General features: G+C 38.5%; 1 protein-coding gene across 1 annotated transcript in view; it reads left to right on the forward strand.

Annotated features, from left to right (window-relative positions):
• Positions 1-26,765, forward strand: part of LOC110454052 (FAD-dependent oxidoreductase domain-containing protein 2-like) — a 48,656-nt gene that overhangs the window by 17,879 nt on the left and 4,012 nt on the right. Inside the window, exons 3-8 of the mRNA XM_021503389.1 lie at positions 5,447-5,777; positions 6,625-6,758; positions 13,238-13,358; positions 13,729-13,959; positions 14,377-14,543; positions 15,984-16,149. Coding sequence (XP_021359064.1) covers positions 5,447-5,777; positions 6,625-6,758; positions 13,238-13,358; positions 13,729-13,959; positions 14,377-14,543; positions 15,984-16,149 — 1,150 coding nt within the window. The remainder of the gene's footprint in view (positions 1-5,446; positions 5,778-6,624; positions 6,759-13,237; positions 13,359-13,728; positions 13,960-14,376; positions 14,544-15,983; positions 16,150-26,765) is intronic.

Here is a 26,765-nt window from a genome sequence, read left to right on the forward strand (position 1 = left end):
TGTTGTCAGGGCTAGTTACCCTAACTTTACCATTGATCTAGTTTGTAAGTTGTTGTCAGGTCTATAGCTAGTTACCCTAACTGTACCATTGATCTAGTTTGTAAGCTGTTGTCAGGGCTAGTTACCCTAACTTTACCATTGATCTAGTTTGTAAGCTGTTGTCAGGGCCAGTTAACCTAACTTTACCATTGATCTAGTTTGTAAGTTGTTGTTAGGTCTATAGCTAGTTACGATAACTTTACCATTGGTCTAGTTTGTGAGTTGTTGTCAGGGCTAGTTACCCTAACTTTACCATTGATCTAGTTTGTAAGTTGTTGTCAGGGCCAGTTACCCTAACTTTACCATTGATCTAGTTTGTAAGTTGTTGGAAGGACTAGTTACCCTAAATTTACCATTGATCTAGTTTGTAAGTTGTTGTCAGGTCTATAGCTAGTTACCCTAATTTTACCATTGATCTAGTTTGTAAGTTGTTGTCAGGGCTATAGCTAGTTACCCTAACTTTACCATTGATCTAGTTTGTAAGCTGTTGTCAGGACTAGTTACCCTAACTTTACCATTGATCTAGTTAGTAAGTTGTTGTCAGGGCTAGTTACCCTAACTTTACCTTTGATCTAGTTTGTAAGTTGTTGTAAGGACTAGTTACCCGAACTTTACCATTGATCTAGTTTGTAAGTTGTTGTCAGGGCTAGTTACCCTAACTTTACCATTGATCTTGATTGTAAGTTGTTGTCAGGACTAGCTCCCTAACTTTACCATTGATCTAGTTTGTAAGCAACATAAATAAACAATATCCCTAAAGGGAAATCTTCTGTACTTATTTATTTACACAATATCCCTGAAGGGAAATCTTCTTGACTCATTTACACAATATCCATGAAGGGAAAACCTCTGTACTCATTTACACAATATCCCTGAAGGGAAATTTTCTGGACTCAGTTTCACAATATCCCTGAAGGGAAAACCTCTGTACTCATTTACACAATATCCCTAAAGGGAAATCATCTGTACTCATTTACACAATATCCCTCAAGGGAAATCTTCTGTACTTATTTACACAATATCCCTAAAGGGAAATCTTCTGTACTCATTTATACAATATCCCTAAAGGGAAATCCTCTGTCCTCATTTACACAATATCCCTGAAGGGAAAACCTCTGTACTCATTTACACAATATCCCTTTAAGGGAAAACCTCTGTACTCATTTACACAATATCCCTAAAGGGAAATCTTCTGTACTCATTTACACAATATCCCTGAAGGGAAATCTTCTGGACTCATTTACACAATATCCCTAAAGGGAAATCTTCTGGACTCATTTACACAATATCCCTGAAGGGAAATCTACTGTACTCATTTACACAATATCCCTAAAGGGAAATCCTCTGTACTCATTTACACAATATCCCTAAAGGGAAAATTTCTACTCATTTTACTGAACAGGAATTTTCTGCACTCATTTCATGTCTCATTTGAAATGAAAACATTTCTCTAATTTCCTACATTGATGGTATGTGATAAAATCTGTACTTGAATTTTCTCTTCTCCCCTGCTTTTTATCTTTAGCTCAGACCTCAGGTCTTTGAGATTTATTGTGATCCTGTTAGATCAATTTACTTACAGAAAAGGATACAGTGGGATTCAGTATAAATATTGTAGGGCTTTGTTGGAGATCAATTAGTCAAGCCCTTCTGTATTATTGATAGTACTGTCAAGAATTAATGGAGAATCAGTCAGAGAAACATTAATTAATAGAAATACAAATTGTGTTTAGTGTATTGATTAAGGTTCTGAAACACCTGGTAAACTTGACTCATTCACCCTTGAACTTATATAATGAACTATTCCAACCTTTGAATTAGAAGAGTTCAAATATGTCTTCAGGGGTGAATGAGTTAAAGAGGCAGGGGTATAAAAACAATTTTATTAAGGGCAAGTGAAGTATAAAATACAGCTTCATCAAAACCATGAGGTTTACATCTAGTCATATTTTACCTGCAGTTTGCTGGGTTGAGAGTTCATTTGGTTAAATAAATGACTATATAAAGGTCACAGGTGTTCAACATGTGAAAAATAAAGTAAGTGAAACCAGATCAACTATTAAGGCCACTAATTGACTGGTGTTTGAATCACTCTGTAAGAGAGTTTACAAACAATTTACGTAGAAGTAGAAAAGATACAAAAGAAAAAGTAAATAAAAAAATACTGTCAACAATGCTCCATTCTGGAATTTCTATATGTATTAAAGTAAGGTCCTTATTAAGGTCTGTGAGTTCAACAGAAAAGTCTACACGCTATACAATGACCGGGGCCCAGTGCTTTCTGTCACTTCATATGCTTTCTGTAAACCTGTCATCACCAGACAGTGACAAACAATGCCTTCTGGCAGTCTGTCCTCTTTATTTTAGTGTTCTGTCAGGTATTGGACATACTTTTATGTTTAGTTAAAATCATATGACACTTTTGATGTGAAATGACCATGATTTATTACAGGAGGTCAGGAAAATCAACAGCCAGAAAAAATGTGAATTAATTGGTTGATATAAAGACTCTTTGTCTTTGTAGATTTACGTAAAGGGACAAATACATGGTTTACCGGACACCAGCTGAAAATATCCATTAGCACCCTCCTTCTGCTTTGATTCTTTTTGAGACAATAGAAATAGGATTTTCTTGTCTTTATATAAGTGTCTGTAATTAATTTCAGGTCTGTATAGAAGTGTTTGTGATAAGACTTTTTGCTCTCTATGGAAATGCCTGCAACACAAATTTGAGCTCATCTGGACAGAAGGACCATATATTAGTTAATACTGTCATGCATCTATTGTCCTTTATGTCTGTCAACCTTTTCATTTAAAAACCTACTTCTCCTGAATGGGAAATCAGATTTTAACCAAATGTTTGCTACGAAGCATCCTTTGGACCAGAGAAGTAAATTTGGTATAAATGAAGGGTGTGGACCTTCAGAGGACTGAGTGGCACAGTCTGATATTAATTAGCTGAGACATTTTCTACTTATCATTTTCCATCAGGCTGATTTTATAAAACTTCATGCAAATGGCCTTGAGCAGTGAATTTTCATTATCAAATAGGCTGATTCGATCATGCAGCTCCCACCCTCAGTGGTATATAAACTTGATCTGAATGTTGTTCCATGGTCCTGAACATGTGTTGTTATTTTTTTCCGTTTGATTTTAAATAAATCTAAGATGGCCACCATATCCTCCTATTGGCTGAGACTATTTTTAGACTCATTTCCACCAGATCCCTGTATACAGATGTTATACAAATGTTCCTATCAATGTCCTATCATATGCACTATTGTTATTTAAATACTTTCGGTCAATAAGAAATCAGATATAGCAGAAAGAACTTTTTATGTAGTTCAAACTACAAAAGAAGGTAATGATACAGGCACTGTGTGCATTTTGTTATGGTCTTTATAGATATGTCTGTACTCGAGAGATATTCCACGCACACATTTCCTTAAAGTGTAAATCTGTACAGTAAATGCAGTCTACATTACGAAGGTGACTTACGGGTAGATGTGGACATTTGTTTCATCGTCCGCGCAAAACTTTCTGTGCTATTACTGACTCAAAGTGAATGCTTTGATTTCCATGAAACATCCTCAAATTCTTAAGTCATTTGATCACATTTGATGCTTGGTAAAATTCATGCATACTTAATGAGCCTGTTGTGATCTGATTGGCTGGTGGCCTTAGTTACCACGGGTAGACAAGACCAGTAAGTGACCAGTAATCAACTGCCCTCTATAGTTGGCTCATCCTACTGGAAAAACTCTTATCTTTTGTTCAGCTACACTGGTGTGTTCTGTTCCTCTGCCAGACTGTCTGATAATTACTATCCACAGGGAATAGTTGTATATATGTAAGTGGAGTAGAAACATAACTAGATATGACACCTGCAGAGTATTTCAGTAGGATTTAGAATTGTCTACAGGAGCCCATCTATAGCTAATAACTATATTATTGGTTAAAGTGAGGCTACTGACTGAATTCAGCTGGGTAATTCTTTTATTCAAGTCAAACTGTTCCAGTCACGATCCCCTAGTCACTTTTCATACAGAACTCTGCCAGCATTGTGAAGGATACAGATCTAGACTCGTCCAGTATGCAATCTCTTAGTCCTATCTGTACCAAACCTTGCAAGTAGAATAAACCATGCACACTAATCCTCACACATTGTGAAAGTACAGTAGACAGGGTATTTCCTTTGTAGACGTGACAATGAAACCAGACAGTGGTAGAAATATCAATATTGTCTTCGGACTTGTCTCCTTCAGATTCAAGTGAAGGTCCTGTCCTGTCTTAATTAACACTATCAGAGATATATTAAGTATTGTCTTTAGACTGTGGACTTGTCACCCTCTGATCCTGTTATTCTGTAAGGTCCTGTCCTGTCCTAGTGAGCACTATCAGAGATATATATTGGTATTGTCTTTAGACTGTGGACTTGTCACCTTCTGATCCTGTTGTTCTGTAAGGTCCTGTCCTGTCCTAGTGAGCACTATCAGAGATATATATTGGTATTATCTTTAGACTGTGGACTTGTCACCTTCTGATCCAGTTGTTCTGTAAGGTCCTGTCCTAGTTAGCACTATCAGATATATATATAGGTATTGTCTTTAGACTGTAGACTTGTCACCTTCTGATCCTGTTGTTCTGTAAGGTCCCGTCCTGTCCTAGTGAGCACTATCAGAGATATATATAGGTATTGTCTTTAGACTGTAGACTTGTCACCTTCTGATCCTGTTGTTCTGTAAGGTCCTGTCCTGTCCTAGTTAGCACTATCAGAGATATATTAAGTATTGTCTTTAGACTGTGGACTTGTCACCCTCTGATCCACGATATGGTGTTCAACTGTTGTGGAACTGGACTGTAAGTCAATTACCAATATAATATAACTCAGCCAGGTACAGTATTCGTCTAGAGTTTAGAGGACCTGGGTTCAAATCCTGGTCTGGCCTTTGCATTTTCCCTTTCCTGTTACTTTTGGCACTGAACTTAATATACCAGGGACAGCTGGTATAAGGTGTTCCTGTGTGTTCTGGTTCAAAGACTATGTTGAATTAGGGAGGAATGTGGCACTGTGTGTAGATCATAGGTATACCAAGGTACCGTCAAAAGTTGTCAAAATTATATTTTGCTCCATTTGTATTTATTTCTAATATGTCAATTAGGTAAAGATGACCATGTCGTGCTGGGTTTCATGCATGGTCATCTTTACCTAATTGATTTATCTACTATACTACGGCCAAACTCTTGTATTCCTTGTGGAATCCGACTGCTGGGCATCAAAGAACTCCACTGAACTCTTTGCACGAGTGTTGGATCTCCCACTCCCCATAATGTAATGTGTGTTATCAAGAACCAACTATGATTATTTTGTTGCATTGTTGATTGTTAAATTACTTTATCTTTCCAGGAAGCTTCTATACAGTGTACCCAAGACACAGAAAGTTAATCAGCATAAACAAAAGACATACAGGCAAATCTAACAAGGAGTTCAACCTGCGTCACGACTGGAATTCTTTAATAAGTCATGACGAATCACTTCTTTTTAAACATTATTCCAAGGAAATGTTTCCACATGCAGATGCTTTGGTGCAGTATTTGCAAGACTATCACAAAAAATTAGGACTAAATGTCCAATTTAATTCAAATATGCAAAACATACGCCGGGTGGCCAACGATTCGTCTGCTGGTGGACACATATACACAATGGAGGATGACAAAGGCAACCCCTACACATGCTCGTACGTATTTTGATAAATCACATGATGTTGATCCCAAGTTTAAAATATTGTGTGTTAATACAATATATCTACTGTATACCAGGACATTTTCGTTGTAGTTTAACTTTTGCATTCTTAACCCTTCATAATGAATGCAAATTTAGCCTGACAGTAAATATCAAAACACATACTACATACAATCACTACATGTGAAGGGCCAAATTAATGCCGGGGGAATGGATCTACCAGTGAGAGATGAAAGTTTTCTGCTATAGAGTATGTTTGGCATTCAGGCTTTTGTAAGTTGAAAGTTTTAAAGTATTTGAGGTCATGATACAACTGTTCAAGTCCATTTATGATGCCTCTAAAAAGAATATATATATATGTATGTAGGGTAATTTTATTATTCCCGAACTTGATGGAGGGGTATATAGTAATTTCTTGTCCGTGTCCCTCCCAGTAGTACCTGCAGTGAAAATCTTTTGTATAAGATATCATGATCTGCTGAACAGATTTATTTCATATGTACATCATAATATTGCTATAATCAGTTCTACAAATGTTTAGATTTCAGTGATAATCCTTCAAGGTTAAAGGGTCAAAGGTTACACTTGATTACTTTAGGGGATGGAGGCTGGGAGATGTATATCTATGCCAGTCCGCAGACGCTTAAATTGCCTTTATTTTATTCAGGTTTTCCTTTCTGTGAATATGTGATGTGTTTAGGTTATTATTCGTTATGTAAGATTTCTTATTATTGTGAAATTAAATTTTGCATCATGAACACATTGTAACACTTTCATAAATGTTGATTTCCTACAATTCTTTACCATTGTGATTTATGTTCTTATATTTTATTTTTATTCAGAAAAGTAATTGTTGCCACTGGTATAGCTGAACCCAATATTCCTAAAGAAGTTCCTGGTATGGAGTACGCTGATGGGTACGAATCTGTGTCAATAAATCCGGACGACTTTGAGGGACAGTCCGTACTTATTCTTGGTATGTACTATTCTTTATAAACATTCCGGTCCGGTTCTATACTCTAGTGTATTATGTTAGACGGCACCACAGCTTGATCAATAAGTTTGGAGCTAGTGATAGTATTCTATATGGGCTTCTTGAAAATCCTATACTATTCTGTGCGTATTTATTAGAAATGGTGTAATAACTCATTCACCCCTGACATTTCATAATGAACTATTCCAACCTTTGAATTGGAAGAGTTCAACTGTGTCTTCAGGGGTGAATGAGTTAACTCTCTACAATGGTAAAATCAAATTCGCCCGATGTTAATTTCACCTTTCACCATGGAAGGACTATTTATAATAAGATGTCTACCAAGATCTGCTGTCATGATAACACAGTCATTACAAATGCTGAAAAAATGGCAAAGGTTTCAACCGTGACAAATATTTTGCAATAGTCAGTGTCTGTTTCATGACTTAAGACACAGGAAATTCATAGGATTGTTTACTTGTATAAAAAATGCAAACTTTCATGAAAGGGCCGGTTTCCAAAACGGCCCCTTCTCTGATTCAAATTNTGAAGAACATATCAAATTATTGAATAATGTTCATCCCCAAAACAAGTGACTGCGATTGAATTGTAATTGATAGCACTAGAGCAGGCAATAAGGTTTTCACCATAGACAGTCCAGTGTTGCTTTTGTAGTTTATATAGGAATCATATTATATCAAAAACTCTGTTGACTTGCCTAGAACATCCTAATCAACACTGATCTGTTAACACAATAAATTTAACTGGATTTCATTTATATCTCAATTCAAAACTAATTTAAAACAATATATAAACAGGACAAGGCTGTGACTGCAGTAATTTCTACAAAACAGAATTCTGAGTCTCTGACTTTTCATAAGTGTTTAGTTAGGACTCAGCTTACCTTGAAGAACTACTTGGGTACACTATAATTTTACTTTAGATTTCTGTCAGTTTCAACATTCTTGACTGAGTCTTGGTAAGATAAGATTTTTGTTGAAAAACAAGGTTTTGTAAACACCCTCTTGTATATACCAATGCTGTACCAAAACAACCACTTAATCTAACGATGTTTTTTATTCATTACAAGAAATGGGCAATTATGAATGCAGTGATTAGAAAAAAACGCTCAGGCTATATTCGTCAATATATATAATATTGATATTTTGAGTCAGAGTTGTCAACTTCTATCAGGTTCAAAGAATTCTATATTTCACTTCAAAAATGCATCCTTATTAAAATATGCAATCAAGTTATGGCATGTTTTTATTTTAATAATTCTAATTGATGTATTAAAAATCAATAATGCTGCCATGAAATTAATTTGTTATGAGCAGTAAATTGCTTCCATCCTGATGCCCCGAGGGGCACCTGCTACATTACACACCACTCCCGTTAATTATAATACCATATATGGATATAAGGCCCACCGCTTGTATACTGGTATCTTTTTGTACAGGACAGAAGGTTTACCTCCTACTAAATCTGTCCTAGGATTATTGTCTGATAAATCAATGAAGACTGCATCTTAGCTATATCAGGTTGATTTAGCGTGAAGGAAACGTGTATAAAGCTGAAAACCTTTTTTGGATATTTCCCTTGACAGTTCTTTACAAACAGGTCTTTTTCATCCATTACTTCAAACTGAATGGCTGAATTTATAAGAATATAGTTTTCATCATGGCTCTCCTTTCCTCTGCTTTGTTGCTATGATAGTTCATTACAAAATACTTGGAACTATATCAAATCAGAAAAAAAGAAGATAAAGGTTGTCAGGTAAATGAAGAATGGTGGCAGAGGTGGGTCATAGAGAGCCGCTCAGTGGTAGATTTGTTGACAAAAAGAGCAACACTTTGGTAACCAAAGTGATTTAGAGAGCAACACAGTGGTAACCGTGGTGATACAGAGAACCACCTTGTGATGGCCATTATGGTACAGATAGCCACACTTTGGTAGCCATGGTGACATAGAGAACCACCTAGTGATGGCCATGATGATAAAGAAAGTCACACATTGGTAGCCATGGTGACACAAAAAACACCTAGTGGTTAACCACCCTTTGGTTGCCATGGTGATTTATAAACCATTTGTGATCTGTATTGTGATCAATGGCAGTCAGAATGAGATTCTGTATTTCCTGCAGATTGGCAATTTGTTCAGGTCAATTTCATTTTCTTCGTGTAACTGACCACACCCAGTGGTTAATAGTCCTTTACTCTCACAGAGTGCACAAGCACATGGTCATTGAATAGGCTTATTTAATCCTGACCAGATAGTCTCAACCCAATATTACGGTGTATACAGCTATTTAATTGCTGTTTAGTACATTTGATTGCTAACCATCAGAGTAATGATTGGCTCAATCTAATCAATGCTATCTACCAGACAACTGCTAACCAATAGTTTAATCATTGATTTCACCTAAAACTATAGTCAACTTAATTAAGGTATACAAACATTAAAAAATAATAGTGAATGCTTCTGTGCGAGCCTGCACATTGTGTTCAGGAAGTGAATTTTATAGATAATGCATGCTCATGTATGCAAAATCCTATTTCAAAATTGATCAAAACCTCTCCTACCTAGCAAGTCAAATAGTTTGTCTTCTCATGTCAATGTCATAAACTCACCAAAACTCCTACCCCTTATGTCTGTGTCATCAACTCACCAAGACTTCTACCCCTCAGGTCTATGTCATAAACTCACCAAGACTCCTACCCCTCATATCTATGTCATAAACTCACCAAGACTCCTACCCCTCATATCTATGTCATCAACTCACCAAGACTCCTACCCCTCATATCTATGTCATCAACTCACCAAGACTCCTACCCCTCATATCTATGTCATCAACTCACCAAGACTCCTACCCCTCATGTCTATAACAGAAACTCACCAAGACTCCTACCCCTCAGGTCTATGTTATAAACTCACCAAGACTCCTACCCCTCATGTCTCTGACAGAAACTCACCAAGACTCCTACCCCTCATGTCTGTGTCATTAACTCACCAAGACTCCTACCCCTCAGGTCTATGTCATAAACTCACCAAGACTCCTACCCCTCATGTCTATGTCAGAAACGCACCAAGACTCCTACCCCTCATGTCTGTGTCATAAACTCACCAAGACTCCTACCCCTCAGGTCTATATCATCAACTCACCAAGACCCCTACCCCTACACATTTTCTAGCTCATCATTACTCCTGTCCCGTGCTTGTATGTCACAAACTCATCTGAAGACTCCTACCCGATAGGTGCATGTAAAATCTCATCAAAGCTCCTACTCCCAGGTCTGTGCCACAAACCCACCATTGAGATTTGGTCAGATCTAGTCTTCCCTAGAATCTTTAGTACATGTATGTGTTCTTTCTTGAAGTCTTTTATCGATGAATCAACATTACATCTTGTTCTGTGCAAAAAACTCCAAACTGATCCATAGGATTCTTGAAGGATTACATAGTAATGGAGATTTCATTGAGGACAAATTAAATCCTTTCATATCTCATCAAGATAAATTACACTGATGCATGTAAATATTCTGCCTGTGTATTTCATTGGCAAAGATTTATTGGGCAATCAGTGAAGTTACAAGCATCCATTAGGATACGGTACACACAAAGCAGCGTGCCACGATGATAGACGCCTCCGGCTACCAGGACGTCACTTTTTTCCTCTATAGCGCTTCCTCAACTAAAGGGTTTGGCAGAGAGTTTTCTGCATTTCGAAGAGAGATTTCCTAACAAGCTAATAATTGTGAGAAACACTCGATCAATATTCTGACACTTTTGTGTAAATGCTGCAATTTGTCATTTGATTACTGGTGTTATGAAGGAGTGACTGTGTGAGACCTTTGGAGTGGGTGTCAGAACCACAGCGCCCATACGTGCCCAACTCAATGACGTGTTGGAGAAGGGAGTGCTCAAAAGCAGTCTCCATAGAATTAGGTGTTTTAGGTAGCTGATATTGTGTTATCCACATATATATTGGATTGTTCTGCAGGGATAGATAAAAACAATTTGATCACTATAGGCTCATTGAGCTGAATGGATTTTAATACACAAAATGTTTTGATTCCTTTGTATGTATCCTGTGTTTTCTTTGTCAGTTATTTCTCACTTTGTTTGTATTGCAATGTACTTTCAGCCATAGAGTAAGTGATCTCCAACAAAGAGTTAGTAAGTTTGTGTCAGCTGTGTGGCGTCAACTTCAATCTGAGGGTGATTACTGGAAAATATTTGCTGCAGTTTAACTCACCTTTTTCGCCCTCTGTAATGAGAACAAAATTATCATGACAGTGAATATATGTACACAACCTACCATATATAGTAATAGCAGGTGAAGGACAAACTTTAACACTTGGCTAATGTGGATTTTACTATTAATATGGTGAATATTTAACAAGGTAAAAGTTTCCCAGTGTATTATCTATGTGGCATCAACTTTAACTGGAGAGTAATGAAGTTTGTTTATCTCAGAGTCTGGAAGGTAACAAAGTAATGATCAGCTGTGTGGCATCCACTTAAACCTGAAGATAGTTAGCATTTGAATTGTTTTCTTAACAATGATGAACAACATTTATATTAATAACAAAAGGTTTCAGAAACCAGATAGAACAATATTTATATTAATAACAAAAGGTTTCAGAAACCAGAAAATTAAACAATTTTCTCTCATATCCGGTCATGTAAGATAACGCTGGCCATGTAAGATAGCTATACTTGCTGAGTCGATTTTACATGGGCGTGACGTCACAATGGCGCGATCAATAATGATGTCACGTCATGAATTTGGAAAACACTGATGCCGCAATGCGTAAAAGGCAACTTGATGAAATTAAAACGTTTTACAATATATTACCGTACAAGTTAGAAAGATGGTATTATTTTTTCTGTGCAAACAGAATACGGGGTATGGAGAAAAAAAATGCTCTTTCATAACCAAAGGGTGCAGGATAGGAAAATTCCACCCTTATAGTCTAACCCGACACTTACAAGAACCAATAGAATCTTCCCATAAAGGGAAGGCATGTCAGAGAAATTTCAACCCGAGAGGTGATATTCTTGATTGTCTGACCCAAGGCTTGCATCAAGCCAAGAGTTATACCTATACACCTTTTCTCTAAACCTGTAAGTGATATATTCTACCTGTAAGTGATATAGTGATATATTCTACCTGTAAGTGATATTCTACCTGTAAGTGATATATTCTACCTGTAAGTGATATATTCTAAATAATGGTTTACTACGTTTGTAATCTATTTTCTTTTCTTGTTGGCACATGTTCTCCACCATTGAAGCTGTGATTTCATAGTTTATTGTTCCCATGACATCACCTAATTGTTTTTTGTAACTGTGTTATGATGTCACATGATTTTGTTGCCCATTATGCTGTATACATTCTCTAGACTATCTCCCCCTAGGGGGTGACAAGCTTATGTTTTCCAGCTGCAATCTGAGACACCTGTAGCGGGTTGGAGAAAATGAATCTTACTAAAACATCACTAAAGTGACTGTGCTCTGAAAGCAGCCCTAGAGCAAACAGTTAAATTTCAAGGGGTGTTGGGTCCCTTGGAATTTGTGTTGTTTAATTGGATACAAGCTGTCGTTTAAAGGACTTGGTTAAAAACATTATAACAGTGGAATCAATATTAAATGAGGACAAATACAGCCTTTATGGTGTAGCATGGTGTTCTAGCTGGCCATGTTACAGCCATAATGGTCCCTATATCACCTTCCCTGCCAGTGACTCCATTGCTGTGACTGTCATAGTCGTACAAACCTTGTCTGTAATGCTAGTCTGTCTCCAGATGTATAACCTCTTATTTGACATCATTGCCGTCCTCTGTGTCATACTATGTAAAGCAGGGAACAATAAAGGATGAATCTGGCAAATCGGCCATGTTCTGATATGGTGTTCTGTCTCTTGACATGACAAGCCAAGTTGCTGCAGTAATTGTCCCTATACCTCTATGTGGTGAAATTAAAGCAGCCTTGCAATGGTAAATAGTCATATCACGATAACCCATGTGTGTTGGGTTTATTAAGACATATATAATGGTACACACCCATACTTGGAACAGTTCTGGAATCTCAACTTCATTTATAGGAGACCTGTACCAAAGTTTTCTTTGTGTTTTAATATTTGTTAAGCTCTGTCTTCACAACAGGTTTCACAAAAATCATTTAGGCTACAATAAGCTGGTCAGTGTGACACTCATCTGTAGTTCTGTCACATGTCTGTCTTTGAAATCCTCGAGCTAATACACATACAAAATGTATATAATAATGTAACACAAGTAGATTTTTGATCCTGTAAACCCGACATTCCTGGCTATCATCCATGTATTAAAGGACAGATAGTTGACTGAGTTAGTTAAGATTTCATAGAATTGTTCATGAAGAGGAATGAAACCTTTAAAGAATAAAATCTTTGTTGTTGCCACATGTCGTTGAAGTAAAATTTTAATGTGGTTTTTGTTCAGGTAGGGGAAATGCAGCCTTTGAAGTAGCAGACTCTATATATGGTTCTACAAATGTCATACATATGGTTGGGAGGTCCAGAGTTCGTCTAGCCTGGGCAACACACTATGTTGGAGATCTAAGGTAAGGAGATGTTATGATTTATAACCAGTCAGAGGTCTTCTTCAGGGTTGTTTATGACTTATAACCAATTAGATGTCCTGTTGTTAATTCTCTGTTTAATTGTCTCCAAGATTGTAAACAAAACTTATAACCAATTAGATGTCCTGTTGTTAATTCTCTGTTTAATTGTCTCCAAGATTGTAAGCAAAACTTATAACCAATTAGATGTCCTGTTGTTAATTCTCTGTTTAATTGTCTCCAAGATTGTAAGCAAAACTTATAACCAATCAGATGTCCTGTTGTTAATTCTCTGTTTTGTCGCCAAGGTTATACACAAAACTTGTAACCATTCCGATGTCCTGTTGTTTATTCTCTCCATTGTTTTCTCCAGAGCTGTAAATAACGGTTTATTGGACACATATCAGCTCAAGTCCCTCGATGGAGTCTTAGAAGCAGGACTGGATGAGGTAAAGCTGGTCAAGCAAGGTTCTAAGTTTGTTCTCCAGTTTAAAGATGAAGAAGAAGATTCTATGTTTCCCCTGGATAACTTTGCGCTTCGTGAGCCGTATGACCGAATTGTCAGATGTTTGGGCTTCGCGTTTGACAGCAGTATATTCAATGAGTGAGTATTTGATAAGCCTGAGGTGGACAGGAAATGACTCCCCCACCAGTTGGCTGGGTTTGTGTGCGGGTGCCTGTCGGATTAGTCTGGCTGATCATGGCTGAATGTTCAGCTTTAGAGATTGATGCTTATCATTTTCATACCATCATACATTGTATTTATAATACATTTCGTGGAGATGACAATATTTGTTTAACCACCCAAAAATAAACATGTTTATACATTGTAAAATTGTACTACAGTTAAACATTTCTGACTCTTAATTATTGGGAGCATAAATGTATCAATTGTTCAAGAATGCTCCCAAAATATGTATTGCAGGACTCATAGAAACCATTGCAAATTAAGTGTTTGGTTTGAGTTTGTGATAATAAAGTATAACTGTTGTTGAATATGTTAACCTTTCTTTTCTAACAGAACTTCAAAAATGATCTTAGGAAAAGGGAGAACTAAAAAATTTCCTAAGATTGATTATGACTACCAGTCTACAAACAACCCTGGGATGTATGTGGTAGGGGTTGCCTCCCACTCCCTTGACTTCCGTAAGTCTGCTGGGGGCTTCATTCACGGATACCGTTACACAGGTCAGTATACCCACAGTGTTACCTTCCTTATCCAGGTATCAAAAAGTCAAAAGTCATCGGAGCAGAATTTAATATTTTCTTTCATCGTGAGATCCGATGGGTATCCAGTAGGTAAAACTGGGTTACAGGAGATATGTTTTTGTTACAGTAGCTGGATATGACTTAGCTACGCACGATTTGATTCGTTACAGGAGATATGTTGTTGTTACAATAGCTGGATATGACTTAGCTATACACGATATGATTCGTTACAGGAGATATGTTTTTGTTTCAATAGCTGGATATGACTTCGCTACACACAATATGATTCGTTACAGAAGATATGTTGTTGTTACAGTAGCTGGATATGACTGAGCTACACTCGATATGATTCGTTACAGGAGAGATGGTTTTGTTACAATAGCTGGATATGACTTAGCTACACTCGATATGATTCGTTACAGGAGAGATGGTTTTGTTACAATAGCTGGATATGCCTTAGCTACACACGATATGATTCATTACAGGAGATATGTTTTTTTTACAATAGCTGGATATGACTTAGCTACACTCGATATGATTCGTTACAGGAGATCTGTTTTTGTTACAATAGCTGGATATGCCTTAGCTACACACGATATGATTCCTTACTGTAGATATGTTTTTGTTACAGTAGCTGGATATGCCTTAGCTACACACGATATGATTCGTTACTGTAGATATGAGGGTTTATGGTCAGAATGGGGAGGTTACAGAATGTACTGCTGGGTCACAGTGAATAGGACTTTGTTACTACGATATGACTTAGCTACACACGATATGTTTCGTTACAGGAGATATGTTTTTTTTACAATAGCTGGATATGACTTAGCTACACTCGATATGATTCGTTACAGGAGAGATGGTTTTGTTACAATAGCTGGATATGCCTTAGCTACACACGATATGATTCCTTACTGTAGATATGTTTTTGTTACAGTAGCTGGATATGACTTCGCTACACACAATATGATTCGTTACAGAAGATATGTTGTTGTTACAGTAGCTGGATATGACTGAGCTACACTCGATATGATTCGTTACAGGAGATAGGATTTTGTTACAATAGCTGGATATGCCTTAGCTACACACGATATGATTCCTTACTGTAGATATGTTTTTGTTACAGTAGCTGGATATGACTTAGCTACACACGATATGATTCGTTACAGTAGATATGAGGGTTTATGGTCAGAATGGGTAGGTTACAGAATGTACTGCTGGGTCACAGTGAATATGACTTTGTTACTACAGATAGCTTGATAACAATAATACTTCCTGCTTCAGGTGAAAATAAGTATAACTAGATCACAGTAGATATAGCTGACATACAGGCCATATTGTAAGGTTTCAGCAAGTATAACAGGATATAGGTATGACGCAGTGATCTAATGTTATGGTGTCCTGCTTTGTCTCCCTCAGCACGCGCCCTACATCACCTGATGGAGTGGCGATACCACCAGGTGCCCTGGCCCTCTACCACTGGACCAATCACACAGCTCCTCACTCACATTATCAAGAGAATCAATGAGGCATCCGGCACCTACCAGATGTTTGGTATCCTTGGCGATATCATCATCCTCAAAGAGTAAGTAACCTTTATACTTTGTTCGACAAAACCTATTTTTTTCGTACCAATCTTTCACAGAATATTTATGGCATAGCAGTGCAAATTGCATCCATTAATCTTACTTGTAAATGAATATCATATCAATGACATTGTATGCCACCTTTCTATATCATGACTACACAGTGTGATGTGTAGCTTTCTCGTTTCTGTAACACCTTGATCAAGGTTACTGTAAGGGGTTAAGGTTTAATCATGGTAGTGTTTGTGCTGATTGAACCTTCTGAATGCCGAATGGCTGAATATTTTAGTTTTCATAAAAGTTCAAAGATGTTTTCGTTGACACTAGACAGTTTTCTGTATCCTGTAAGTGAACCACTTTCAGATTCCTATCATCAAGGTCATTATATTGGGTCAAATGAATGTATTGCTTGTACTGATCATACCTTCTCAATGACTGAGTGTTTGTCATCCCTCTGATGACTTCATTTCAGGATGGACTGGATTAATCTGCAAACAATGGCCAAGTATTAGAATACCACATATGAACTTTCATTACAGAGTGCTAGGTTCATGATCAAGGTGGCAGTTATAATGTCTGTTAATAGATAATCTTTGTCATCACTCAAGCGACTTCATTTCTGAAAGAATTTTTGTATTTTGAATTAAAAATCTATGCAGTAATCTTGTAGATCTATATGAGAATTCCTAGAAAATAATTTGTCTTTCAGTGTGCCAGGGTCAAGGTCAGGGTTGCTTTTTAAAAAGATTGTCACCAGTCTTGAGATCTAATTTCTGAAAAGACCATGATCTTCAAATATTGGTATACAGACACAATTATAATAAGTATCAAAATCTATGGTGAGACATAACTAGTGCTATTTTAGATATATTACCACATGTAGAATCTTTAACCAAATCATGAATAGCAAGGAATTGTTTAAGAGCTTGTGTGCAGTCAATATCTAATGATCTGTTTACAAGTACTATTGGTGAGCACTTTAACTCTAAAACAAATGGATTGTCATTGTCTGGATATTGATTGGTTAATGTTGAATTTGAATAAAACAGATGAGGATGTGGCTGAAATTAGACAATGTACTCTTAGATGGAGATTGTGCTGTCCTTTTATCGGACTAAAAAAGAATTTCTGATTTTTTTTAATTCATGAATATTTTATTAAGAGTAATGAAATGAAATTTTACTCACAGAATTGAAATAGAATTCCCTGGGATAAGTAAAATTATATCTTGGTTAAAGTTATCATGCTGCAAGGCTTCTCCAATGGTAGATGTGTTTGGTATGTTACACTGTGTCCTATGGGAGAACAGAACACATGATCAGTAATTGTAAGGCGAGGCGACACCACACGATTAATCTGTAATGAGAGATGATGAATATGGGCTGGAAGCTAAAGAGGTGGCCAGGTATAGAAGGATTGCTGATGAATGCTTGTTACTGACGACTGTTATAGATCCAATGTGCTGATGTGCAGTGCAGTAAAGGCCGTAGTCAGCCTGGAGGAGTGTCTGCTGTTATTGAGAAGGTTAATCCTTATTTGGTCTGATTGCTGTGTTTAGCTACAGAGACTGGTGTGTGGTTAACAGGACCCCTAGCAATCATGTGTTCATTATACATCACATCAAACTCGGTGGTACCGCTAGTCAAGAAAAAGGTCTCTTGTGTCTCTGAAATAGCTCTTGCCAGAAAATGGTTAGGTCTGGTTTGTCTATAGAACAACTAGAAAGAGGCAAGTCTCTAAAGTCTGTGGTAAAGCTACAAAAACATAGGTCTGTAGTGTTTGTAGGACAGCTAGACAGACATTTATCTGTAGTGTCTGTGGTACAACTAGACAGACATCAGTCTGTAGTGTCTGTGTTACATCTAGACAGAAATCAGTCTGTAGTGTCTGTGTTACAACTAGACAGACATCAGTCTGTAGTGTCTGTGTTACATCTAGACAGACATCAGTCTGTAGTGTCTGTGTTACAACTAGACAGACATCAATCTGTTATGTCTGTGGTACAACTAGACAGACATCAGTCTGTAATGTCTGTGTTACATCTAGACAGACATCAGTCTGTAGTGTCTGTAGTACAGCTAGACAGACATCAGTCTGTAGTGTCTGTGGTATAGCTAGGCAGACATCAGTCGTTAGTATCTGTGGTACAACTAGACAGACATCAATCTGTTATGTCTGTGGTACAAATAGACAGACATCAGTCTGTAATGTCTGGGGTACAACTAGACAGACATCAGGCTGTAATGTCTGTGTTACATCTAGACAGGCATCAGTCTGTAATGTCTGTGTTACATCTAGACAGAAATCAGTCTGTAGTGTCTGTGTTACATCTAGACAGACATCAGTCTGTAATGTCTGGTATAGCTAGACAGACATCAGTCTGTAATGTCTGTGGTACAACTAGACAGACATCAGTCTGTAATTTCTGTGTTATAGCTAGACAGACATCAATCTGTAGTGTCTGTGGTATAGCTAGACAGACATCAGTCTGTAGTGTCTGTTGTATAGCTAGACAGACATCAGTCTGTAGTGTCTGTTGTACCGCTAGACAGACATCAATCAGTCTGTAATTTCTGTGTTATAGCTAGACAGACATCAATCTGTAGTGTCTGTGGTATAGCTAGACAGACATGAGTCTGTCGTGTATGTGGTACAGCTAGACAGACATCAGTCTGTAATGTCTGGTATAGCTAGGCAGACATCAGTCATTAGTATCTGTGGTACAACTAGACAGACATCAGTCTGTAATGTCTGTGGTATAGCTAGACAGACATAAGTCTGTAGTGTCTGTGGTATAGCTAGACAGACATCAGTCTGTAATGTCTGTGGTACAACTAGACAGACATCAGTCCGTAATTTCTGTGTTATAGCTAGACAGACATCAATCTGTAGTGTCTGTGGTATAGCTAGACAGACATGAGTCTGTCGTGTATGTGGTACAGCTAGACAGACATCAGTCTGTAGTGTCCGTGGTATAGCTAGACAGACATCAGTCTGTAGTGTATGTGGTATAGCTAGACAGACATCAGTCTGTAGTGTATGTGGTATAGCTAGACAGACATCAGTCTGTAGTGTCTGTGTTACAACTAGACAGACATCAATCTGTTATGTCTGTGGTATAGCTAGACAGACATCAGTCTGTCATATCTGTTGTACAGCTAGACAGACATCAGTCTGTAGTGTCTGTGGTGTAGCTAGAAAGACATCAGTCTGTAATGTCTGTGGTACAACTAGACAGACATTAGTCTGTAATTTCTGTGTTATAGCTAGACAGACATCAATCTGTAGTGTCTGTGGTATAGCTAGACAGACATGAGTCTGTCGTGTATGTGGTACAGCTAGACAGACATCAGTCTGTAGTGTATGTGGTATAGCTAGACAGACATCAGTCTGTAGTGTATGTGGTATAGCTAGACAGACATCAGTCTGTAGTGTCTGTGGTGTAGCTAGAAAGACATCAGTCTGTAATGTCTGTGGTACAACTAGACAGACATTAGTCTGTAATTTCTGTGTTATAGCTAGACAGACATCAATCTGTAGTGTCTGTGGTATAGCTAGACAGACATGAGTCTGTCGTGTATGTGGTACAGCTAGACAGACATCAGTCTGTAGTGTATGTGGTACAGCTAGACAGACATCAGTCCGTAATGTCTGGTATAGCTAGGCAGACATCAGTCATTAGGTGTCTGTGTTACAACTAGACAGACATCAATCTGTTATGTCTGTGGTATAGCTAGACAGACATCAGTCTGTAATGTCTGTGGTATAGCTAGACAGACATAAGTCTGTAGTGTCTGTGGTATAGCTAGACAGACATGAGTCTGTCGTGTATGTGGTACAGCTAGACAGACATCAGTCTGTAGTGTCTGTGGTGTAGCTAGACAGACATCAGTCTGTAGTGTCTGTGGTGTAGCTAGAAAGACATCAGTCTGTAATGTCTGTGGTACAACTAGACAGACATCAGTCTGTAGTGTATGTGGTACAACTAGACAGACATCAGTCTGAAGTGTCTGTGGTATAGCTAGACAGGCATCAGTCTGTAGTGTATGTGGTACAACTAGACAGACATCAGGCTGTAGTGTATGTGGTACAACTAGACAGACATCAGGCTGTAGTGTATGTGGTACAACTAGACAGACATCAGGCTGTAGTGTATGTGGTACAACTAGACAGACATCAGTCTTTAGTGTCTGCGGTACAGCTAGACGGACATCAGTCTGTAGTGTAGGTGGTACAACTAGACAGACATCAGGCTGTAGTGTATGTGGTACAGCTAGAACGACATCAGTCTGTAATGTCTGTGGTATAGCTAAACCGACATCAGTCTGTAGTGTCTGTGGTACAGCTAGACAGACATCAGTATGTAGTGTATGTGGTACAACTAGACAGACATCAGTCTATAGTGTCTGCGGTACAGCTAGACAGACATCAGTCTGTAGTGTATGTGGTACAGCTAGACAGACATCAGAGTGTCTGTGGTATAGCTAGACAGACATAAGTCTGTAGTGTCTGTGGTATAGCTAGACATACATCAGTCTGTAGTGTCTGTGTGTATGTGGTACAGCTAGACAGACATCAGTCTATAGTGTCTGTGGTACAGCTAGACAGACATCAGTATGTAGTGTCTGTGGTACAGCTAGACAGACATCAATCTGTAGTGTCTGTTGTACAGCTAGACAGACATCAATCTGTAGTGTATGTGGTATAGCTAGACAGACATCACTCTGTAATGTCTGTGGTACAGCTAGACAGACATCAATCTGTAGTGTCTGTGGTACAGCTAGACAGACATCAGTCTGTAATGTCTGATATAGTAAGGCAGACATCAGACATTAGGGTCTGTGGTACAGCTAGACAGACATCAGTCTGTAGTGTCCGTGGTATAGCTAGACAGACATCAGTCTGTAGTGTCTGTTACATCTAGACAGACATCAGTCTGTAGTGTCTGCGGTACAGCTAGACAGACACCAGTCTGTAGTGTCTTGTAGTGTCTGTGGTTAAGCTATACAGACATCAGTTTGTACTGACTGTGGAAAAGCTAGACAGACATCGGTCTGTAATGTCTGTGGTATAGCTATACAGACATCAGTTTGTAGTGTCTGTGGTGTCTGTGGTATTAGTGTATGTGGTACAGACTGATGTCTTAGTTGTACCACAAACACTACAGACTGATTGTCTGTCTAGCTGTACAACGGATATCACAGACTGATGTCTGTATAGTTGTACAACAGACGCTACAGACTGATGTCTTAGTTGTACCACAAACACTACAGACTGATTGTCTGTCTAGCTGTGCCTGATGTCTGCCTTACTATCTATACCACAGACACAACAGACTGATGTCTGTCAACCTGTACCACAGACACTATAGACTGATGTCTGTCCAGCTGTACCACAGACCCTAATGTCTGATGTCTGCCTTACTATACCAGACATTACAGACTGATGGCTGTCTAGTTATACCACAGACACTGCAGACTGATGTAGACTGATGTCTGTCCAGCTGTACCACAGACACTACGGACTGATGTCTGTCTTCTAGCTATACCACATACACTACCGACTGATGTCTGTCTTGCTATACCACATACACTACCGACTGATGTCTGTCTAGTTATACCACAGACACTACCGACTGATGTCTGTCTATCTGTGTCTAGCTATACAACAAACACTACATACTGATATCTGTCTAGCTGTACTACAGACACTACAGATTGAGGGCTGTCTATCTGTACCACAAACACTACAGACTGATGTTTGTCTAGATGTAACAGACACTACAGACACAGACTGATGTCTGACTAGATGTAACACAGACACTACAGACTTATGTCTGTCTAGCTAAACCACAGACACTACATACCGATGTATGTCTAGCTTTACAACAGACACTACATACCGATGTATGTCTAGCTATTCCACAGACACTACAGACACAGACTGATGTCTGCCTAACTGTAACACAGACCCTAACGTCTGATGTCTGCCTTACTATCTATACCACAGACACAACAGACTGATGTCTGGCTATCTGTACCACAGACACTAACTACTGATGTCTGTCTACCTGTACCACAGACACTAAATACTGATGTCTGTCTAATTGTACCACAGGTACTAACGACTGATGTCTGTCTCGATGTAACAGACACTACAGACACAGACTGATGTCTGTTATACAACAGACACTACATACCGATGTATGTCTAGCTTTACAACAGACACTACAGACTGATTGTCTGTCTAGCTGTGCCTGATGTCTGCCTTACTATATCAGACATTACGTCTGTCTAACTGTAACACAAACACTACAGACTGATGGCTGTCTAGTTATACCACAGACACTTCTGTACCACAGACACTATAGACTGATGTCTATCTAGTTGTATCATATACACTACAGACTGCTGTCTGTCTATCTGTGTCTAGCTATACAACAAACACTACATACTGATGTCTGTCTATCTGTACCACAAACACTACAGACTGATTGTCTGTCTAGCTGTGTTACATCTAGACAGACATCAGTCTGTAGTGTCTGTGGTATAGCTAGACATACATCAGTATGTAGTGTCTGTTGTACAGCTAGACAGACATCAGCCTGTAGTGTCTGTGGTACAGCTAGACAGACATCAGTATGTAGTGTCTGTGGTACAACTAGACAGACATCAGTCTATAGTGTCTGTGGTACAGCTAGACAGACATCAGTCTGTAGTGTATTTGGTACAGCTAGACAGACATCAGTCTGTAATGTCTGTGGTATAGCTAGACAGACATAAGTCTGTAGTGTCTGTGGTATAGCTAGACAGACACCAGTATGTAGTGTCTGTGGTATAGCTAGACATACATCAGTCTGTAGTGTCTGTGTTATAGCTAGACAGACATCAGTATGTAGTGTCTGTGGTACAGCTAGACAGACATCAGTCTGTAATGTCTGGTATAGTAAGGCAGACATCAGACGTTAGGGTCTGTGGTACAGCTAGACAGACATCAGTCTGTAGTGTCTGTGGTACAGATAGACAGATATCAATCTGTAGTGTCTGTGGTATAGCTAGACAGACATCAGTTTGTAATGTCTGTGGTACAGCTAGACAGACATCAGTCTGTAATTTCTGTGTTACAGCCAGACAGACATCAATCTGTAGTGTCTGTGGTATAGCTAGACAGACATCAGTCTGTAATGTCTGTGGTATAGCTAGACAGACATCAATCTGTATTGTCTGTGTTACAGCTAGACAGACATCAGTATGTAGTGTCTGTGGTACAGCTAGACAGACATCAGTCTGTAATGTCTGTTGTACAGCTAGATAGACATCAGTCTATAATGTCAGTGGTATAGCTAGACAGACATCAGTCTGTAGTGTCTGTGGTAAAGCTAGACAGACATCAGTCTGTAGTGTCTGTGATACAGGTAGACAGACATCAATCTGTAGTGTCTGTGGTATAGCTAGACAGACATCAGTCTGTAGTGTCTGTGGTACAGATAGACAGACATCAGTCTGTAGTGTCTGTGTTACAGTTAGACAGACATCAGTCTGTAGTGTCTGTGTTACATCTAGACAGACATCAGTCTGTAGTGTTTGTGGTACAACTAGGCAGACATCAGTCTGTAGTGTCTGTTGTATAGCTAGACAGACATCAGTCTGTAGTGTCTGTTGTATAGCTAGACAGACATCAGTCTGTAGTGTATGACAGACATCAGTCTGTAATGTCCGTGGTATAGCTAGACAGACATCAGTCTGTCATATCTGTTGTACAGCTAGCCAGACATCAGTCTGTAGTGTATGTGGTATACCTAGACAGACATCAGTCTGTAATGTCCGTGGTATAGCTAGACAGACATCAGTCTGTAGTGTCTGTGGTATAGCTAGACAGACATCAGTATGTAGTGTCTGTGGTACAGCTAGACAGACATCAGTATGTAGTGTCTGTTGTACAGCTAGACAGACATCAGTCTGTAGCGTATGTGGTATACCTAGACAGACATCAGTCTAGTGTATATTATACAACTAGACAGACATCAATCTGTTATGTCTGTGGTATAGCTAGACAGACATCAGACTGTCATATCTGTTGTACAGCTAGACAGACATCAGTCTGTAGTGTATATGATACAACTAGATAGACATCAGTCTGTAGAGTCTGTGGTATAGCTAGACAGACATCAGTATGTAGTGTCTGTGGGACAGCTAGACAGACATCAGTCTGTTGTGTCTGTGGTATAGCTAGACAGACATCAGCCTGTAGTGTCTGTGGTACAGATAGACAGACATCAGTCTGTAGTGTCTGTGGTATAGCTAGACAGACATCAGACTGTCATATCTGTTGTACAGCTAGACAGACATCAGTCTGTAGTGTATGTGGTATACCTAGACAGACATCAGTCTAGTGTATATGATACAACTAGACAGACATCAATCTGTTATGTCTGTGGTATAGCTAGACAGACATCAGTCTGTAATATCTGTTGTACAGCTAGACAGACATCAGTCTGTAGTGTATGTGGTATAGCTAGACAGACATCAGTCTGTAGTGTATATTTTACAACTAGACAGACATCAATCTGTTATGTCTGTGGTATAGCTAGACAGACATCAGTCTGTAGTGTCTGTTGTACCGCTAGACAGACATCAGTCTGTAGTGTCTGCGGTACAGCTAGACAGACATCAGTCTGTTGTGTTTGTGGTATAGCTAGACAGACATCAGTCTGTAGTGTCTGTGGTACAGCTAGACAGACATCAGTCTGTAGTGTCTGCGGTACAGCTAGACAGACTTCAGTCTGTAGTGTCTGTGGTACAGCTAGACATACATCAGTCGTTAGTGTTTGTGGTACAGCTAGACAGACATTAGCTGAGCAAAGGGGACTCAATTTTGGGTTAATAGAGGGTGCGGCACCTTGGGGGCAAAGGGACGGGGCCCAATAGCAGATATAGATGAAATGAATGAAGGGATTTCAATCCAATGTGGTATGGACCACTTTGTTTCTCCTTCCATAAGAATGTAGAGATTTTAACCAAATTTGGCATAGAGCATCCATTGGCAAGTGGGACCCCTGGGGGGCAGAAGGGTAGAGCGCATTAGGGGAAATAGAGGTAAGTCATTAAAATCCGTCATCTTTCATATAAATTGAGGGATTTTATCCCCACTCTATAACCAAATATACAATTGCTAGGCATGAAAAGAAGAAAACAATCCTGCTACCAGGATTGCCCTGAGGTCCATAAAACCCCTGGAGACTACCTCCCTGGGTCATAACATGGAAATGGATTTAGTCTCTCTTGTAGCTTGTATTTTTTGTACTTCTTTGATACACTGGTATAGTACTTGGCAGGTTTTAAATTGAAAATACCAGGTGAGCTATGAACGCCCCTGGGCTTCTTGTTGTCTATAATGTATTCAGTCTTGGTGTAGTCACTCCTCATGTATTCACCCTCATTATGGTTATCTACCAGTAATGTGTTCAGCCTAATTTTTGTTGTCTCCAATATATTCAGTCTTGGCGTGGCTGTGAATCTACCGATTAAGCCTTGTTTTGCTGTGTGAGGTACAGTATTCATTCTAATTAGGGCCCCCATATCAGAGATACGGGTGCCCTATAGTAATCACTCTGTCCGTCTGTCTGTCCGTCCGTCAACAAATTTTGTCCTGGCTGATAACTTTGCTATTTATTGACTGATTTACATGAAACTTGGTCAAGATGTTCAGTTCACAAAAATACAAACTGAGGTCAAAGGTCAAAAATTAAGGTCATTAGGTTCAAAGGTCAAGGTCAAATTTTGCATCTTTTCACTGATGAACATTTTGTTATGACATGATAACACAAAGTTGATCAAAATTAAACAAGGAGTCAACTGACCAAATGTCAAGGTCATTGTATCAAGGTCACATGGTCAAAGGTCAAGGTCAAATTTTATAGATTTTCATTATGGAGCATTTTTTGACATTTTGAAGCAAAGTTGTTTGCAATTAAACAAAGAGTCAACTGACCAAAGGTCAAGATCACTGGGTCAAAGGTCAAGGTCATATTTGGTTCTTTTCACTGGTGAACATTTCGTTATGACACTTTGAAGCAATGTTGCTAAGAATTAAACAAGGAGTCAACTGACTAAAGGTCAAGGTCGTTGGGTCAAAGGCCAAGGTCAAACTTTGTATCTTTTCACTGGTGAACATTTCGTTATGACACTTTGAAGTCACTGGATCAAAGGTCAAGGTCAAATTTTGTATCTTTTCCCTGATGAACATTTTGTTATGATGTTATGGAGCAAAGTTGGGTGTTATGATACTTTGAAGCAATGTTGGTCAGAATTAAACAAGGAGTCATTTGACTAAGGTCAAGGTCACTAGGTCAAAGGTCAAGGTCAAATTTTGTATCTTTTCACTAATAAACATTTTGTTATGACATGAAGCAAAGTTGGTCAGAATTTAACATGGAGTTACCTGACTTAAGGTCAAGGTCATTGGGTCAATGTCAAGGTCAAATATTGTATGTTTTTACCGATGAACATTTATTTTATTTTATTATGAAGCAAAGTTGTTCAGAACTTAACACGTAGTCAACTGATCAAAGGTGCAGCTTACTTGGTCCAAAACTTCAAGTTCAAGTTTTTAATTT

This window comes from Mizuhopecten yessoensis, unplaced genomic scaffold, assembly GCF_002113885.1.
Source record: "Mizuhopecten yessoensis strain PY_sf001 unplaced genomic scaffold, ASM211388v2 scaffold897, whole genome shotgun sequence".
In the NCBI taxonomy this organism is placed as follows: domain Eukaryota; kingdom Metazoa; phylum Mollusca; class Bivalvia; order Pectinida; family Pectinidae; genus Mizuhopecten; species Mizuhopecten yessoensis.